This window comes from Phascolarctos cinereus, unplaced genomic scaffold, assembly GCF_003287225.1.
Source record: "Phascolarctos cinereus isolate Bilbo 61053 unplaced genomic scaffold, phaCin_HiC Scaffold_1;HRSCAF=81, whole genome shotgun sequence".
NCBI lineage: Eukaryota > Metazoa > Chordata > Mammalia > Diprotodontia > Phascolarctidae > Phascolarctos > Phascolarctos cinereus.
Window position 1 is genome coordinate 114,838,648 of NW_027555514.1, and position 20,814 is coordinate 114,859,461.

At 40.8% G+C, this 20,814-nt stretch overlaps 1 protein-coding gene across 4 annotated transcripts in view; it reads right to left on the reverse strand.

Moving 5' to 3' along the window:
* Positions 1–20,814, reverse strand: part of STRIP2 (striatin interacting protein 2) — an 85,572-nt gene that overhangs the window by 4,185 nt on the left and 60,573 nt on the right. For 3 of the 4 annotated variants that reach the window (XM_021002311.2, XM_021002312.2, XM_021002313.2), the window contains 2 exons: positions 4,683–4,787; positions 964–1,168 (listed from right to left, as the gene is read on the reverse strand). In XM_021002311.2, the coding sequence (XP_020857970.1) occupies positions 964–1,168; positions 4,683–4,787 (310 nt within the window). The remainder of the gene's footprint in view (positions 1–963; positions 1,169–4,682; positions 4,788–20,814) is intronic. The other variant, XM_021002314.2, reaches the window with a different exon arrangement.

Below are 20,814 nucleotides of genomic sequence, written 5' to 3' on the forward strand. Positions count from 1 at the left end.
GCCTCCCTCCTTTAAGTGGGTGGCAGATTACCTCCCTTAACGAGAAGCCTGCTTGGTGTGTTACCTGGAATAAATGCCTTTACTTGAAAAAAAAAAAACAGCAGCTACCTAACAGGGTTGTTGGAAGGATCAAATCTATCTCATATCTATCTCATAGGTGCTTTGCAAAACTTAAACTGCTATACCAATACTAGTTATCCTCATCCTCTTCATCCTCATCTACAAAATGAAGGATCTGGAGTAGATAGCCTCCACGGCCCCTTTTGAACATTTTGTGATTCTGTGAGTCCTACAGTCAGTCTTTTGGAGAATGTGAATCATCATTCTCTAATTTCTCTCCTTTATGAAAATGCAGGTTTATATACTCTGTCTGCTTAAGGGAGAGCTTACTTAGATTTAATAGACTCATCAAATATTAAGAGATTTTAAAAAAAAAGATTCCTAGGATTCATCTCGTCCAACGTCCTCATTTAACAGGCTTCAAGGCCAGTTTGGATTGCAGAAATCTGCTCCAGAGTTGTTTGTTTTGGTCCAGGGTCTCTAAGTGACACCCCTTGCTTGGCCTGACCCCACCATATCTGCCCTGGAATTACACCATCTCAGAGTTAAACTGCGTGGACTATTTTTCACTTTCATTTGTCCTTTCACAGATGTAGAAAAGGAGGCCTAGAGTAGCCAAGTGGCCAACCCAAGGTCAAATGGCCAACTAAGAGCAGAATTAAGGTTCTCTAACATCCAGGGCAATGCTCTTTCTCCGGGAGCATTAAGCCTCTCAGGACATAAATGTCAGAACTCATGTAGTCCCATGGAAGTTACTGCAAAGGGATTCAACCTATGGTGGTTTCTATCCTCACCCAGAGCATGCAATAACACTTCTCCAGTGCAAAGGCAAAAATGGCAGTTTCAGTTATTTTACTACCCATGAGAGGAGGGTAAATGGAGGCCAACCCTCAGACTACTCACCATTGCCATAAGCCCAGTCATCATTCATGCGGTGCCTCACTTTCTGATAGATGGCTGACATGGTTTTCATGTTGCTTTTCCTCCACTGACGCCCCAAGTACTTGGTCTGGATCTTCAGCAGCTTTAATACGTACAGCTGCAACATGGCCTGCTTAACCTTGAGTGCCCGCTTGAGGATAGGGGCAGATTTAAACACCACCAACATCTGCCCAGTAGAAGAAGAAAGAAGAAGGAAAAGTTTGTGATGCTTGTTCATGCTCTTCGTGATTCCTCACCCTCAGATGGCCCAGCCCATGCTCAGATAAACAGGCTACCTCAGAACTTCTCTTTAGTAACACAAAGGAAAACTTTCTCAGTCAACCCCTCTCCTCTAAGCACTGGGCAGAAACTACAAAGTCTTAACCAGACAGATGTATCTGTGGGCAGGTACCTGTGTTAGTCCCCTTTTCTTGGCCCACCATAGCACTGGCTTCTTCTTACCTTGGATGAGGAATGACATTACATTTTATAATTCGGTTTCTAATACATCAAGGGCCTAGTGCCAGTTAACACTGCCAATGTTGCAGGCAGCCAAGAGAAACACTTTGCCCTTCAGAGAGGCTGCCCACAGGTGCATTTGTCTTGTAAACACCTTGTAGCTCCAGACTAGTGCTACGCGCACACACACACACACACACACACACACACACACACACACATATGCAGGCAATAGGTATTAGCCTCTTATTAACACTTTCTAGTTTGGGCTCTGATGAAAGGAATGTCTGCTTATACAGCAGGCACTAAAATCTTTACTAAACATATTGTAATTTAGGCCTTAAGGGAGGGATTTTCTCCCCTGTCACAAATATATCTGGCATTTTCTCACTTCAATTACATCATAGACTAAATCTTACAAAGCTCTAAGTGAACATCTATCTGAAGATTCTCATTCTGCAAATGGAGAAACTGAGGTCTTGAGAAGTGACTTGCCCCAATGTCACATATCAAGTTCATGGCAGAGTTGAGACTTGAACTTGGAAGTCTCCTCAGTCCAGGGTTCTTGAGAGGACTTCTAACATATACATCTTCCACAAACGGGGCACAGCCTCATCGCATTACTGGACATCAAGTATCTGTCACTGATTCCTTTTGCCACTTAAAGTAAGAAAGGGGTCTGCCTGCCAGCTCACATTTCACCACATGGCCTCACTGTCAGATAAAAGAAGGCATCTCCGAAGCACTACCATGAAGAGTGGGCGCCATTATAAATGGCCTGTTTGGGGATACAGTTCAAAAATAGCCCATTGAAACAGGTAGCTGTCTGTGGTTAGGAAGAACCTGTTCTTTCTAAACCTCCTGGGTGTTAATCCAAATGGGCACTAGTGGATCACTAGTGGGTTATGTCCTAAACAATAGGATGGAAATTTAGCCACACCATTCTTTTTTTAGTGTGTCTATTCTTCCAGAGGTTCAGGTTTCAAAAGGTTCAGGTAATTTAGAAACAAGAGACCTAGGTTCAAATCCTACCCACCTCTGATACTCAGGAAGTTGGTGTGTGACCATGAGCAAATCACTTGACTACTCTTAGCTTCAGTTTTCTCATATATAAAATGGGGGGAGGGCAGGGAAGGGACAGGCTGATAGTATCTGTAGCACTTACCTCACAGGTAAGGATCAAATTAATCAACCAATAAGAATTTATTAAGCACCTACTATGTGCAAGCACTCTGCTGGATACTAGGGATACAAGGACACAAATAAAAGTCTCTTGCCATGAGGAACTTAACATTCTATGAAACAAGATAGGCTATGCAACAGCCTTTGCAAATCTTAAGGCATTATATAATTTTCAGCAATCACTAATATTATTATTTGCTATTAGCTTTAACATTTACTAGCCTATATGATCATGAGTAAATCTCTGACAAGTGATTTTCTTGTCTGTATAATGGTGGTAACATCAGTGTTAAAAGCAAACAACACAAAGACATATAACACAGGTCCTCTTAATATAAAGCCATAGCTTTGGTTTTTAATTAGAACCTGTATGACATTGGACCAATCACATAATTTCTCTGAGACTCAGTTTTCTCACCTAGAAAAATGAGAGATAGACTACATGACCTTTAAGATTCCTTCCAACTCCAAATGATTTTATGATCCCAGGAGAACTGAATCCTAGCATCCCTCTTTACATAAAGTGGATTTCTAATAAATATTCATTGAATTAATAGAATAATAATTAATATTCTTCTGACAGTTAGTCCTACTGGCTCAGCTTTCAATGTTAGCATATACCCCAGGGGTTGATAAGGAGGGACCATTTCTGGCACATTTGCATCTAAATTACCTTGGGCAGCAATCCAAGAAAGGCCACCATAGTGCTAAATTCCATGTTCTGTGGAGCAGGTTGTGGTACAATGAATCTTTTTGAACCCATCAGCCCACCAGAATTTTTACTCATGAAATTTTCAGCAGCCCAACCCACAATTAATACCAGCACAGTGATGTAGTAGCTGAAGATAATGGAACAGTCAGAAGACATTCAATGGTATCGCCATCTTTCCAGCTTTTTGTTTGTTTATAGCATAGGAATATCCCCCAACAGCACCTCCTCCTCTGTCCTCCCAGCAACAATATCGAGTGTGTGCTTTAAACTGGAAGAGCAAACTTTCCTACCAAAAGCCTATCTGAGAAAAGGTCAGCACTTCCCGACCCTCTGGACATCTACTTGGACAGAAGAAGGTTCATGGAATCACAGATTTAGAGCTGGAAGAGACCTTCCAGGTGACCTAATAGAGCCTTCTGATTTTACAGGGTAGGATCCTGAGGCCCAGAGCAGTAACATAAACTGTACAAGGTAGGGAGCAGCAGAGCTAGGATTCAAACCCAGATCCTCTGAGTCCAAATCCACTGTGTGTACTGTGCCATCAAGAAATGAGAATAAGAGCTGGGAGGGACCTTAGGGGTCATCTTGTCCAACCCCTTCATTTTCTTTTTCAGTTGTTTAGTCATTTTCAGTTGCGTCTGACTCTCCATGACCCCATCTGAGGTTTTCTTGACAACGATACTGGAGTGGTTTGCCACTTCCTTCTCCAGCTCATTTTACAGATGAAGAAACTGAGGCAAACAGAGTCAAGTGACTTGCCCAGGCTCACACAGCTAGTAAGTCTCTGAGGCTAGATTTGAACTCAGGAAGATGAGTCTTTCTGACTCTAGGCCCAGCACTCTATCTACTATGTCATTTAGTTGCCCAGTAAGCAATTAATGTTTATTGAGGAGGTTGAGGAGGAAGAGGAAGAGGAGGAGAGGCAGTGCAGCATGGGAGAAAGAACACAATGGCCTTTGAGTCAGGAGAAGCCTATGTTTGAATTACGACTTGGATTCTTACTGGCTCTTTGATACTGGGTAAGTCACTTTGCCTCAGTTTCCTCAGGATGAAAACACCTGCTTCACAGGTATTTGAAATGATATAGATGCCCTTTACAAATATTAAAGTCCTACGTTAATATCAGTTTTTGTTTGGTGTCATTGTTACGGCTACTATCTTGTTTTTTAAAATGGGCTTCAGAGATAGAGTCTGAGGACAAATACCCATGCTGCTATTATCTTGTTATTTTTGTATTGTTATTATCTCATCCTTCTGCCCTTCATTATTGCTGTCATTATCATCATTACTATAACAGAGCTCTTCAATGGGGCAGACTTCTCCTGTCCTGGAATTGACCCCAGCTCACCATGGTCCTGGAATGTTTCCACTTGGTCAGTTTGTTAAGCAGCCTGAGTAAATTGATACAGGAAAATAGGTTCCTCCAGCAGAACTGATTGTTGTCTCCAGCTTCCTAGAACAAAAGAAGAAATACAAAGTACACACGGATAGATCATCACTGCAGCAGCCCCAGAGCTATCTTTTCCAGCTCCATAATTAGTACTATAATTTGTTGTTGTTCAGTCACTTTCAGTCATGTCCGATTCTTCATGACCCCATTTGGAGTTTTCTTGGAAAAGATACTGGAGCAGTTTGCCATTTCCTTCTCCAGCTCATTTTGCAGATGAGGAAACTGAGGCAAATAGAGTCAGGTGACTTGCCCAGGGTCACACAGATAGTAAGTCTCTGAGACCAGACTGGAACTCAGGAAGATGAGTCTTCTTGACTCCAGGTCCCAACACTGTATCCTCTGGACCACCTAGCTTACTCTTTAAGTAGCAACGGTAGAAGTGGTTCCTTTTCAGGCAGAGATGGCCAGTCTGGAAAGAAGCTCTCAGCTTAGGAGGTGTCCCTGTTCTGCTCAATGACTCACAAATGTAACAGCATACAATTTACATCCAATACCATGTTGGCCCCAGGCATTCCATGTCTACAGGGGCATTAGCCAGAAAGACAATGGAGGCAGAAGAAATTACTGAGCTGATGTTTGAGCGTTTCCTTTTGTGACTTTTTGCTTGGGGACCAGAAAAGAGAAGATGACATCCCTATATAACACTACTTATCTATGCAATGTTTGCAACTTTATAAAACAAAAAAAGTTAGTCTCTTTCTGAAACTTTTTTTCATCTACCCTCTGCTGGAGTCCTTGGTGTTAGATTGATTTAATATTCAGGAAACTTGAGCCCTTCAGCACCTCATCTCATCTACCCACACTCTGGTAGACTGCCCCGTTCCCAAGCAGGAGAGAGAGGAGGAAAAAATGGCAGATGGTCCATTCTCACCAGATGGTTCGTTTCCCTTCTAGGCTTCATGTCTGTCTGTGAGCCTCCAACCAATGATAACTGGTGGATTTCGGATTAGAAACAGGTATCTACTCTTAGAAACATTTTACAGTGACAGAATAAAATACGGCTTATGTGATTTTAGAACTGCAGAGGTATATTAATCACCATTATCATGATCCCTCATGTTTACGTAGGATTTTTCAGGTTATAAAGTACTTTCCTATCCATTATCTCATTCCGATTAATGGCTTTGGTGGGATGGGTTGTCATAGGATTATGGGATTTAAAGGTTGGATGGACCTTAGAGACCAATTGCCCAACCCTCTCCCTTTACAGATGAGTCTCGGAGATGAAGTGACTGGCCCAAGGTCAGTGAGTAACACTAATGAGTAGCAAAGCCAAGATTCAAACGCAAGTCCTCTCACCCCAGCTCCAGCACTTATTCCAAAAACATCATTAAACCACTGGCAGACCTGATGACCGTGTTAACTTAGGGTTTATAGACTCAATAGATATCAAGTTGGAGTATACTTCAGAGACTGTCAGATTTAACATCATATTGTTACAGGTAAAGAAACTGAGGCCCAGAGAAGTTAAGTTATTTGTCCAGGGTAATATAGCCAGTAAGCCTCTAAGAAAGGATTTGAACTGAAGTCTTCCTGACTACAAGACCAACGCTCTATGTACCACCATGATGTTCTAAAGGTCTTTCTTTTTTTTCTGGGTAATTTAATTATTTGATTAATAATGCCAGCATTTTAATAAAGGATGGTCATTTGGCCTTCTCTTTCTTTTTTTTTAATTTTTTTCCACTTAATAGTATTTTATTTTTTCCAATTACATGTAAAGATAGTTTTCAACATTCACCTTATAAGATTTTGAGTTCCAATTTTTTTCTCCCAACCTCCTTTCTATCCCCTCTCCCCAAGATAGCAAGCAATCTGATATAGATTACACATGTACAATCACATTAAAACATATTTCCACATTAGTCATGTTGTGAAAGAAGAATCAGAACAAAAGGGAAAAACTACAGAAAGAAAAAAACAAAAAAGTAAAAACAGTATGCTTGATCTGCATTCAGATTTCATAGTTCTTTCTCTGGATGTGGAGGGCATTTTCTATTGTGAGTCCTTAGGAATTGTCTTAATCATTGTATTGCTGAGAAGAGCTAAGTCTATCAAAGTTAGTCATTGCACAATGTGGCTGTTACTGTGTACAATGTTCTCCTGGTTCTGCTCAGTTTACTCAGCATCAGTACATATATATCTTTCCAGGTTTTTCCGAAGTCTGCCTGCTCATCATTTCTTACAGCCCAATAGTATTCCATTACATTCATGTACCACAACTTGTTCAGCCATTCCCCAATTGATGGGCATCCCCTCAATTTCCAATTCTTAGCCATCTAAAGGTCTTTCTTAAGAAAGGAAAAAGAAAGTAAAGACTGTGGAAAACATGTACTGGTGCATGCTAGTATCTAGTGAGCCAAGTAATAAGGGTATAACTGCTGTGGCATGAATAGCTAAGATTCATCCAGGTGTAAGGTAAACTTGTGGGGTCAGAAAGCTGAAAAGACAGAGGGTGGCACACTGGAGCTCAGAGGCACCCATGTTTCCCTGCCCTGTGATAAACTGGCCTTTGTGCCTCTTTGTGCCTCTGAGAGCAGTTTTGGCTCCTTTCCATGGGAATTTCTACTCCATGGCAAAGGCCAGTCTGGCACTATTTGCCTCAAATAAGTCAGGTTGTAATAATAATAATAAGAAGAAGAAGAATAGGCATTTATATTGCAATTTAAGGTTTGCAAAGTACTTTATGTATCTTGGTTCATTTGATCACTGTACAGATGTTAGGTAGAAGATCAAAGGAGATCATCAACCAGGTAGGTACTTTCTAAACCTTGAAGTACTATTTCAGTTATTCTGCTATTATTATTAAATTATAATTGTGTTATTTTTTTGTAATCAGTGGAGGAGGCATTTTACCTATTTATTTTTTTAAAAGATGAATCCAGGGGGAAAGTACGTGGCGCAGTGGATAGAGCACCAGCCCTGTAATCAGGAGGACCTGAGTTCAAATGCGGCCTGAGACACATAACACTCACTAGCTGTGTGACTCTGGGCAAGTCGCTTAATCCCAATTGCCTCACCAAAAAAAAAAAAGAAAGAAGGAAAAAAAAAGATGAGTCCAAGCCCTCAGATGGGTTATCCTTCAACACACTTCATGGTCTCAATCAACGCTATAGCTATTAGGAGAATCTTCACAGAAAAGTCACTAGAACATTTATGCCTTTCACCTAGAAATCTCACTACTAGGCATATAGCCCAAGGAAGTCAAAGGTTTCATGTGCACCAAAATATTTATAGCAATACTTTTCGTGGTAGCAAAAAAGGCAGCTAGGTTGCACATGGATAGAACACTGATTCTAGAATCAGAAAGACTTCAGTTCCAATCCAGCCTCAGACACTTACTAGCTGCTGTGGGACCCTGGGCAAGTCACTTAACCTATTTGCCTCAGTTTCCTCAGTTATAAAATGGGAATGATAATAATAACACCTACCTCACAGGGTTGTTGTGTGAATCAAAAGAGATAATAAAAGTGCTTAGCACAGTGTCTGGTTCATACTAGGTGCTTAAAAAAAATTCATCCTTTGATGCTGCTAGGTGGCATAGTAGATAGAGCTCTGGCCTTAGAGTCAGGAGGACCTGAGTTGAAATCTGGCCTTAGACGCTTGAAACTTACTGTGTGACCCTAGGCAAGTCACTTAACCCCAACTGCCTCACACACACACACACACACACACACACACACACACACACACACACAAAATCCATCCGTCAAAAAAAAAACCGAACCCATCCCCTGGAAACAAATAAGGGAATTTATATAACAAATAACAGGGAATGAAGAAATTATGGACTACGAGTATTACAGTGGAGTATTATTGGGCTGAAAAAAAATGATGAGTATGAAGAATTCAGGGAAACATGGGAAGATTTATAAAACCAGAACTAGGAGAAAAATATTCCCAATGACTATAACAACAGAAATAAAAACCACACTAAAAGGCAACTGAACTCAATAATTGCAATAGCCAATGTTGATCTCAGAGAAGAGATGATAGGACTTCCCTAATCTCAACAGAGAGCTAGGCATCATGGGTTTGGAATGCTGTATACTCTCTTTATTGTGGTCACTGTATGGGGAGGTTTTGTTGTTGGCTTTTCATTTTTGGTGGTATTATTAAGGGAGGGTGGAGGGGTGGGAATATCTGGAAATGACTGGAAAAAAGAACAAAAGTTACCAAAGTTTAAAAAAGAGAGAAAACTCCTCATAACTCCCTTATTATCCAACATCTACAATAATAATAAATTAAGTTTTAAAAAATATGTAATAAAATATGTGGAAGCAATATGGTAGATGGCCAATACAATGATGAAATAATAATAACACTCATCATTAATAAATTTGTTATTAATAATGAGCAATAAAATTCATGTTTCTATGCCTCTTTAGGGTTTACAACCTCCTGAAGTTGGAGGACAAATATTGTTATCCTATTTTACAGAGGAGAAAATGAGGCACAGAGACATTAAGTAATTTGCCCAAGGTCATATAGCTTGGTGAATGGAATTACTCGCACTTGTCTTTTGATTCTAAACCCAGCACTTTTCCCACTGTAGCTGAACTGCAATAGACCAGGAATTAGGAGCATTGGCATCTGGTCTCAGTTCTACCACACAGTAGCTGGACTTCAAGTTCTTTTGTAAAATGAAGGAGTCAGGTGACATGACCTCTAAGGTCCCTTTCCAGTTCTAATGTTCTGTAATTTATAATTTATTCCATTCTTTCCATTCCTCCAGCTAGTCTAACAATGAACGCTCAAGAGAAGGAAGGCTGGCTCTGCTCATAGCCTGGCCTCAGGGGACCTGGGAAAAGGAGCCCCAAATTTCCTCCTTTTGATGATGGTCTTATCAGGCACAGACTATTCTATGCTTCCTTCCCAAAATTGTTTTCTCTGGAGACTGACTACAGACCAACCTTCCTTGTCTTGCTTCACAGTAAACTGCCTAAGACTCAAAATAATACAAGCTTGTGAATAGCCTTTCCTGGAAAGCTGAGAATTAAATCTGCTTGCCATAGCAGGCCTTCCATAAAAGATCCCAGGAGGCATTTCTCTTGTACAGGACAAAGACTAATGCTTTCTCCCAAGTCCCCCCTAATTCCTTGTGAACTTTTTCAGACTTGCTAAAAGAATCAAATTTTTGCCCCCTCTTCTTAATGCAGATCACCTTATCTCTCCTTTTGTCTGACGAGTCAGAGTACCAATGAATAATATATGTTTAGGTGAGTGAGTCTCTGCAGGGACATAGTCTATGTGTATCACATGACCTATAGAAATATCAGCTCTGAAATGTCAATCTGACAATCCTCGGCCAAACCAGAGCTCTGCGAATAGGACTCAGCCCAGTACAACACGCCCCTTCATTTCTCCCTTTCCAGAGCCGTGCAGAGAAAGATACACACTCCTTTACAAAGAAAATTTCTAAGAAAATTTCTCCTAACAATCAAAGATTTAGAGTTTTTCAAATGCTTTAGAGGTTGTCTAAATCAGAAATGTCAAAATTGTGGCCTGAGAGCCCTAAGCCTGGCAAAACTCCAACTAAAATCTAATTGGGAAATGTTTAACAAAATAAATTTTTAAAAATAGCACAAAGATAAGGATAAATTATGGTTTTCTAAGTCAATAGGCAGCCAGTAGGGATCTGTTCCTATGTGAGTTTGACACCACCCTAATGACTCCAGAGGTTTTAGAGGTTCCTTACTACAAAAAAAAAAAAAGAAAAAAGAATATTTTAAATATGCCCTAGCTTCCAGAGATTAAATGCATTGATCACCTCCTACCTTTTCAGGGCCACCTTTGAGGTACAAGGAAGGCTAGCTCCTTCCATCCAAACCTCCTTCCACTTGTCCCTGCTGCTGTAAGAGAACCATGTTGGGCTCATATAAGCCTGTGGAAGCCTACAGTTGGGTTTACAACAATTATCTTGGAACTGACCTAGATGACCAATAGTGGCCTACTAAACATTTCCAACTGGATGTCCCAGAGACATTTGAACTCAACATGCCCAAGACAGATTTCATCAGATTTCCCCCAAACCCTCCTTCTCTTCCTTATTTCTGGGGCACAAACATCATTTCAATCACTCAGGCTTCCAACCTGGGAGTAAACTTTGATTCTGTCCTCTCCCTTCCCCTCCCCCACCTCTTCCAGTCAGCTGCTAAGTATTGTCAGTTCTCTTTTCACATCATCAATAGCTAACGTTTATATAATACTTACTATGTGCCAGGCACTGTGGTGAGCGCTTTATAATTATTATCTCATTTGACCCTCACAGCAACCTTGTGGGGCAGGTACTATTACTATTCCCATTTTACAGATGAGAGAACTGAGGGAAACAGAGGTTAATTGACTTGCCCTGGGTCACACAGCTAGTAAGCTTCTGAGGTCAAAATTCGAACATAGGTCTCCCTGACTCCAGGCTCAGCATTCTATCCACTGTGCCACTCTTGTGCCTGTCCATTCTGCTCTAGCTCAGGACCTCACTGCTTCTTGCTGGAACACTTACAATAACTTCCTAATTAGTTTCTCTGCTTCTAGTCTTCCTCCTCTCTAATCCATCCTCCACACAGCTACTGAAATGACATTCCTAAAGCAAAGGTCGGACCATATCCCTCCCCTGCTCAAAAAGCTCATTATTGCCTCTAGACTCAAATACAAATCCCTGTTTGGCATTTAAAGCCCTTCTGGTTTCCGCTTAACTCACTAAACTTATTCTATAATACTCCCCTCTTTATGTATTTTAACTTCTAACCAAACCGTTCTACTTGCTAATCCCCATACACAAACATTCTTTTCCCACTTCCACATCTTTACCCAGGCAGGAATGCTGTCCCTCCTCACATCCATCTCTTAGCTGGCTTCCTTCAAAGCTTACTTCAACTACCACCTCTAACATTAGGCTTTTCCTGACCCCCAGCAGCTCACTAGCTGCCGGTTCCCCTACCGCGTGCTCACAAATTACTTTGTATGTGCTTAGTAGAAATTTTGCATTTGCTTATAAGTGCATACATTGTTTCCTTAATATAATTTAAGCTCCTTGAAGGCAGGTTTTTTGGTTTTCATATCCCCAGTAGGTTCTTAATAAGTACTTAGAGATCAACACGCTAATTAAGGGAAGAAGCTGGCATTTGTTTGGCCAGAGAGAACCAGAATGGTTAGTACTACATGTGCACAGAATTTTAAAACTAGAAAAACCTTATGAGGTAGCACACAGCTCACTAAATACGTCCTTAAGACTCCTTAGCCAAAATAAACAAATGAATCTGTTCCTACTTTATGACTAACTTATTATTTAGATAAAAAAAACTATGTATGTTAATTAGCCTTAGACTGTTATTGTTCAGTTGTTTCAGTCATGTCTGACTCTTCCTGACTCTTTTTGGGGTTTTCTTGGCAAAGATATTAGAGTGGTGCTATTTCCTTCTCCTGCTCACTTTACAGATAAGGAAACTGAGGCAAACAAGGTTAAGTGACTTGCCCAAGGTCACACAGCTAGTAAGTATCTGAGGCCAGATTTGAACTCAGGAAGATGAGTATTCCTAACTTCAAGCCTGGAACTTTATCACTGTGCCCAGAGGAAAGGAAAACTAAAATCTAAAGGTCTCAGGACTCCTTATTCCCCACTCTCTCTTACCAACTACATAGTCTCCCTAAGGTTGGGTCCCCCAACTTCCTGCTGCCACTTTCCTCCTCAACTTGGCCCCCTCCTATCCTGTACCTCACTTATCCAAAGTTTCCTTGAGAAGATGGAGGCCATCCAACATATTGCATCACCTCCTTTCCTCTGTTTCTCAAAACTCTAGTGTCACTCACAGGCCTTCTTCCCTCTGGCCACACTCCTCCTCCCTAAAGCTAATCCCTGTATCTAGACTCTTCCATTCCTTCCCATCTCCCTCCAGGATCTTGTCCATCAGTGGTTCCCTTTCCCTCTTCCTTTTCATGTGCTTGCAGACAACTCTATGTAACCTCAATACTAGGAATCTTTCTACTCCATCCAGTTACTATCTTATCTCTCCCCTGCACTTCTTGAAACAGCTGTCTAAACCTTCCTCACTACCTGCTGTTTCTTTAGACCAGGGGTGCTTAAGAGAGTCCATGAACTTGAATAGGAAAAAAAAAATCACATCTTTATTTTCACTAATCTCTGACTGAAATTTAGCACTTTCTTCAATTACGTAAAATCATCATTCTGAGGCTTCAGATTGCCAAAAGTTTCCCTCCACCCCCATCCATCCTCAATTCATCCACTACAGTGATTTTCCAAAGGCTCAGATCCAATCAAGTCACCCCCACCCCACCAGCTCCCTATTGCCCCCCAGCACCAAATACGAAACAATCTGTTTGGCATACAAAGCCCTTCATATCTTAGCCCCCTCCTACCTTTCCAGTTTTCTAACATCTTACTCTTTGATCTAGTGACACTGGCCTCCTGGCTGCTCCAGGAAAGACACTCCATCTTTTGGCTTGGGACATTCTCTCTGGCTGTCGCTCATGCCTGGGACACTCTCCTTCCTCTACTCTAACTACTGACCTCCCTGGCTTCCTTAAGTCCCAACTAAAATACCACCTTCTACAGTAAATCTTCCCCAGCTCCTCTTAATTCCAGTCTCTTCCTTTTGCTATTTCCTATACACCCTTTACATGTATGTATTTGTTGTCTCCCGGGTTAGTTGTAAGCTGTTTGAGGTCATGGATTGTCTTTTGCCTTTTTTTGTATCTCTAGCACTTAGCACCCTGCCTGAAACAAAGCACTTAATAAATGTTTATTGACTGACTGAACTCCTAGCTTTAAACTTCTGAAATCTGGCTTTAGTCCACACCTCATTGTACTGAAACTGTTCTCTAAGTCACCAGTGACCTTGCAATGACCAAATCTAGTAGCATTTCTTAGTCCCTATCATCCTCAGCCACTCCAACATGGAACCCAATTGACCACACCCATCAGATATATTCTCTTTGTTTGGATTCAGGAATACTACATTCTCTTACCACCCACCTGGATATTACCTGTCTACTAATAGATCTCCCCATCTTCATTCTCATGTTCCTATGCATAGATTAGGTCATGCCACCGCACTTGTACACTCAGATTTTTCCTAGTCCCCTACTGCTTACCGAATAAAGATTTCATTCAAGACCCTCCATCATCTGGTGCCACCCTACCTTTTCAGCTTTATTTCATATTACCCTTTTCTGCACATTCTACAGAAAAAAATAGACTATTTTCTTTCCCCAAAGAGACAATCTGTACTTTCTTCCCTCTTTGTCTTGGCATATGCTATTACCTATGCCTGTTCTACCACCCATTCGTTACCTAATGAATTCCTAGACATCACAATTCAAATGTCATCTCTTCCATTCTTTTACCTACACTGTCACTAGTAACTTTGTTCCTTGGACCACAGCTAGCAATTGGCTCTGCATAATTCTAACATGTTTCTCTTATAATATTGAGCATTAGTACTATCTCTGCTCTCTCTCTCTTCTCCCCTGTTAGAGATGTAAACTCCATGAGGCAGGAACTATATTTTATCTAAATTTTGTATGAGCCCCAAGACCTAGCACAATGATCCACACACTTGTTTCTTAAAGGAATAAGTGGATAAATAGATGTAACAGTTAATCTGATATATTTGCTATACTAATCGGTTAAGGGGAGAAGGCTACATAGGAACTTTTTAGGGTTGTTCCTAGGGTCCACATAGACATTGTAACAAAAGCTTTCTGAAGATAAGTTAATATCTCCAAGAGAATACAAGTTATTGGGACAAGGACCATTTTGTTTTTCTCTTTGGATCTTTAGGCTTGAGAGAGAATTTGGTGCAGCAAATGGAGTCAATATTGGTATGAGGAAAATAGGGAAGTGCCTGGGTATAGTGGAAAGAGTCTGGAGACAGAGAAACAGGATTTAAATCTTACCTCTGACAGTTAATTGCCTGGGTGATTTTACATAAGGCATTTAACCTAGAAAGCTGATGAGTGGAGCCATACAGAGTAGACTGATATACCCTTTCCAGGAACAAATATAGAGTTCATTTGATTATAGTTTCAGCACAGAAAATCAGGAAAAAGAGGGCTACTGGTAAGAAGATGGCCAGGGAGCAGTAAAGTGAAGCATGACTGGAGTAGGATGTAGATACAAGAGCAAACTGTCTATGGGTTTAGAAGTGAGTTCAGGGGTAGTTAGGTGTCATGGTGGATAGAGCACTGGTCCTGAAGTCAGGAGGACCTGAGTTCAAATCCTGCCTCAGACCAAACACTTGACACTTACTAGCTGTGTGACCTTGGGCAAGTCACTTAACTCCATTGCCTAGCTAAAAAAAAAAAAGAAGTGAGTTCAGTCTGTTTCCATTAACTTGTAAACAAGATTGTTCCTGTTTTGAGCCTTGTAAACCTGTGTGCTTCTAAGAGGAGTTAGCTACTATAATTTGGAGAATGTCAAGTACTAATGTTCTCAGATCATCTAAGTGGAGGTGCCAAACCAGAGAAGTAAGACGTCACTGTGGGCAGGAGGACCTGAGTTCAAATGTGGCCTCAAACCAAACACTTGACACTTACTAGCTGTGTGACCGTGGGCAAGTTACTTAACCCCAATTGCCTAAAAAAAAAAAGAAAAGAAAAAAGTCACTAGAAAGAAGTTCCTTATTCTCAAGATGGGACTCTTCTTGCTGGGCAGGTATGAGGAAACAGCTCCAAGTCTGATCAGTTGGGAATTGACTCTTTCAGAGAAACATATGCTACACGTTAAATCTAATCGATTTCAAATCTTCCAAGCAGATTGTTTAGTAAAATCTCCCATCAATTGCTTCTTATGGTGCCAGATATCCCGTATTGTTTGTTAAGCAAATATTGATAAAACTTCTCTTAAATCCATAGGATGTTATAACTGAAAGGACTCTTAGAGATTACCAAGTCTAAATTCTAATTTCGAATTAGGAAATTCAGCTCCTCCCCCCCAAATTAAATAGCTTGATCAAAGTTACATAGTTGGTTAGTGGTTAGAGTAGATGATCTCCAAGACTACTTTCAGCTCTAACATTTTATGACTTTATCCTTTTCCCCCATCTTTCCATTACTCCCTTGACTCCCTCTACTTTCTTTGAACTATCACTAGGGGTAAGAATGCAGTCTTCTTGAGCTTAAAAAGAAGAAAAAAGAAAAAGAAAGTTATGATAAAATGGGAGCTCTCCATGAACCATGTTATATTTCAAATCGAGAATTGGGACAAATTGACTTGCAGTGAAGCTAGTTTTCTAAATTCTAAGTTGATCTAAACCTCTGTTGTTGTTTAATCATTTTTCGATTGTGTTTGATTCTCTGTGACCCCATTTGGGGTATTCTTGGCAAAATGGTTTGTCATTTCTTTCTCCAGCCCATTTTATAGATGAGTAACTAAGGCAAAGAGGGTTAAATGACTTGCCCAGGGTCATACAGCTTAGTTAAGTGTCTGAGGATGGATTTGAACTCAGGTCTTCCTGACTCCAAGCCTGGCATTCTATCCACTATGCTGCCTAGCTGTCTTCAAACCTACACAACAGCTAAAATCAACATGCCATTTATTGACCCTGGCATAATAATAAAGTAGGAAAACTAGAGTTATAAAAACTCAAATTCAAATCTAGCCTCAAACATTTACTAGCTGTGTGACTCTGGGCAAGTCACTTGACTCCTTTCTGCCTCATTTTCCTCAACTGTATCATCTAGGATTGTTGTGAAAATTTTTGTAAAGCACTTAACCCAGTGTGTGGCAAACAACAGGTGTTGAATAAATATTCATTTCCTTCCTTCTCTTGTGTTTACATTTTTCATTCCAAGGCTAGTTATTATTGTTATTTTATGGTTTTTTATTTGTTTTTTTAAGGCAATTGGGGTTAAGTGACTTGCCCAGGGTCACACAGCTAGTAAGTGTCAAGTGTTCGGTCTGAGGTCGCATTTGAACTCAGGTCCTCCTGACTTCAGGGCCGGTGCTCTATCCACTGCACCACCTAGCTGCCCCAAGTTATTGTTATTTTAAATCATCCTCTTTGATGTTCTCATAGTGTCAGGAGGGCAGCAGCCATGAATTAAATTTTTAAAAATCCATTATGTTGAGAACCTAAGCATCATCACAAATAACACAATAATTTGCTATCATGAAAGGTCACCAGTAAATAGGTGACCTTCAACTTAGTCACTTTTGTTATTGTCCAGCTCTGGTGAGTAAGAATGGGAAATAAAAAGCTGTAGTCACCAACTCTGACCACCAGGTGACACTGTTGCTTCATAGGAAATTTGGAAATCCTACTTATTCTGGCTTGAAGCCAAATTCTAGCATCAAACCCATAGATATATTGGTTTGTTCAGTCTCTTATTCTCAAAGCCTTAGAAAGTACAACAATTTCCCATATGAAGTTCATTTTAAATTTGCCTCTCAGAGAGTTATACTGAGATCTGAAAAAACTTTACTCCATCTTCAACTTACCAATTGGTCTATATTCTAAAAGCTTATTTGTAAATCAGAGTATAAGGTATTTAGGAGGACTTGAGGATTTACTGAGCCCTCTTCAGGGGTGGTTATCCACCTTTGGTGTCCATCTGATTCACCCAGCTCTCACCTGTGGCTCCAAGAAGCTGTAGCAGGAGCAGCGGCCACACCTCAGTTAACCGTCCCAGTAGATGGGCTAAACCAGGTTGGGGGAACAGACTGGACTCAAACCTGTCAGTGAGTTGGGGGGGTGTCTACCCCAAGCAAGTGAAGATCTTCCCTGGTAGAACGGGAGGATGAGAACAATTTGTTCCAACACCCATGAAGGCAGCTGAAGCAGGTGTCGGGCATCAAAGATGCCAAGGTTGTCCACTGCATCCTGGGCCATCACTGGTTATCTTGACTTTTGTCCTGCCACTGGACTTCGATGACTCAGGAAAAGAGAGTGAGGCTGACAACTTTGCACATTTAAATCCAATTTAGGCACAAGTCAAATGAAGGACAAACAAGTTGGTCATTTGACACTCAGGATTCATATTTCCATAGGAATAACATTAGGAATCGTAGTTAGGTTCCCAGGCTAGCCCACACACGCTTCTTGAAGCTACAGCGTATATGTCATCTCCAACGTTCCTCACACGCCACATGTAACATTGTTTGTATGGTAAAACTCATTTGGATTCCAGGAATACAAGTCCTCCCTACTTCAAAGGTAAGTTACTATAGGGATGACAGGCTTTTGCAGAAGTATGGCAGAATAGGCTGGGAGGCAGGAGATGACAGAATCTGGCTAACGTTCCAGCATAGTTGCAAATTATCATTTCTATGCTCTATATTTATTTACATTAAGAGAAGTTTCCTCTCTGAACTAATTAAAGCCTTTTTTTGGCACATAGTGAATAGGAGCAGGCTGCAATACATTACCGATTAAGAGCTGTACACAGAAGTAGGAAGATGAGGGTGAGAACTGGCTGGGACAAGAAGCAAGCAACCAACCAGTCAACAAGCATTCATTGAGGATCTATTAGGAACAGGACACTATGCCACGTGTTGGAGGTAAAAAAACAAAAAGGAAAGTCTTGCCCTCATGTAGCTTTTATTCCTATTCAAGAGAAGAGGGTATGGATGCACTATGATCTGCAACCCTGAGTGAGAGAAGTAGACATGTCAATAAGATCACAGATCTATTAAAGAATCTATGTAGCTCTCTGTATAATGTGTGTGTGTGTGTGTGTGTGTGTGTGTGTGAACACACACACATACATACATCACCTTTCTATATAAAAGCTACTACTGGTACCTTTATAGAAGGTACTATATACTATATACCATAATATATACTATATATATATACTATATACTATACTACTTAAAGTATATGCTATAGTATATACTATATAGTATATATTATAAAGTATATACTACTTAAAGTATGTATATAGTATATACTATAATATATACTATATACTATAAGGTTCTACTTACAGAAGTATATACTACTTAAAGGTACTAAGGACATTGAGAAGCTAGAGAAATGTCCAGAGGAGGATGACTGGGACTGCAAAGGAACTGTCAATCAGCTAGAGATAGCTCGAAGGAATGAGAGATGTTTGGCCTGCCTGTTTAGGGGGAAACAGAATAGCTATCTTCAAGTATCTGAAGCGCTGTTATGTTAAAAGAAGGATTAGACTATTACTACTTTTTACTGGAGTGCAGATCAGGAGTAATGGGTGGTAGCAGCCAATAGGCAAATCCAGACTTGATTTGGGGTGGGGGGGAATCTTTGTAACAAGTAGAATTATTCAAAAGGAGAAATCGGCTGCCTCAGGAGGTAGTGAGTCCCCCCCTCTCTGGAGGTCTCTCAGGCAAAGGCCAGATGACAAAGTGTTGGGTGTGCTGAAGAAATTAGATTCAGGTACAGGTTGAACTATGTGGCCTCTGAGGTTCCTTCCAATTCTGTGATGTCTGCAGTCTTTCCAGGTTTCACATTCTGTGAGTTTATGAAATCTCAGAAGTGATGATACTTTTCTATGTTTGCATAGGAAAAGGTGTCTCTCTAGGTCACACAAAGGCACACCCCCTCACATCCCTTCCCCCCCCAGGTACAATGAATTGGAGAACAGGGGCAGGTTGTTCCCATGGGAGTTGAGGTAGATCCTTTGGACTCAGCATCCCATTTCTGGGTTATAGGACCTTAGATCTAGAGTCCATCTGATCTATCCCCCTCCCTCCCATCTAACAGATGAGGAAACAATCTCTGGGGGATGTTCAGTGACTTGCACAAGACCACCACACAGATAGCAACATTGGTGGGATTTGAACACAGGTCCTCCAAATCCAGAATCAAGGCTCTTTCCCTTATGTTCTAGATGCAAGTTCTTTGTAAGGTGCTTCCTATTGCCTCTAGGATAAAACACAAACTCCTCCTCTGGCTCCAGACTATCTTTCTAGGCTTATTGCAAATTATTCCCCTTCATCAGCACTACTGCTCTTCCCAAATGGACCGTTTGCTGTTTCCCAAATTCAGTATTTCACCTCAGCCTCCATCTTCCATCTAGTCTCTGCATAGACTATTCCCTATGCCTAGAATACATGCCCTCCTTATCTCTCCATCTTGGAATCCCTAGCTTCCTTCAAAACTTAGTTCACATGTTACCTCCAATAGGAAACTTCCCCTGCTCACACTTAATGCTCCTCCCCTCCCCCCCAGCAGAATTAAATTAGTTGGTATTTATTTTGAATATATTTTGCATTTACTTTCCTGTGCTGTTTCTGCCCAGTAGAATATAAGGCCCTTGAGGGTAGAGGCCAATTCATGTTTATCTTTTTCTATCTAATACCAAGAGCTCCCCTGTGCTATGTTCCCTCCACCCACACTCACACAGAATATGTAGGCACACAGCAGATGCTTAATACATAGTTGCTGAATTGAATTACCTATTTAAATTTGAGATCCCACACACCCCAGGTAGAATGTAAGCAACTTGAGGACAGGGGCTGCTTTGTTCTTTGTATTCCTAGTGTCTAGGTGCACAAATTGGACTGAATTGAAGTCAGGGACTGCCTATGCTAGGAATCCAAGTTCATTTGTATGAATAATAACTTCCCAGGTCACTTCCTCAATAACTTTAGCCAATGTTTCCTCAGGAGGTTTAGAGCAAAATGTTTTCTATAGAGCACACATCATTTACACTAAACATTAGGAAGAAAAAGGCTTGCGTATGTCCTCTAGGAAGACCATATGATAACAGCTTAACAGTACAGGGCCAGGAAAAGTTATGTGCTGTTCAGCCAAAATGTTGGCACAAATTCAGCTCCATGATTCATCCTTACTCACAATTCTCTTTGGTACTTATTCGTTCTGCTGTACTAAGTGCAGAGATTTGTCACTAAAGGGTTAGTCACCAAGTGACAAATTTTTTGCCTCATTAGACAATCTCCTAAGGTATAAGGAATGACGGTCTTGATTGGCAGAAGTACCCACCAGTTCTAGGCATACCAGATCTCAAAATGTTTTATAAAACAGTAATTATCAAAACAATCTGGTACTGGCTAAGCAATAGAATGGAA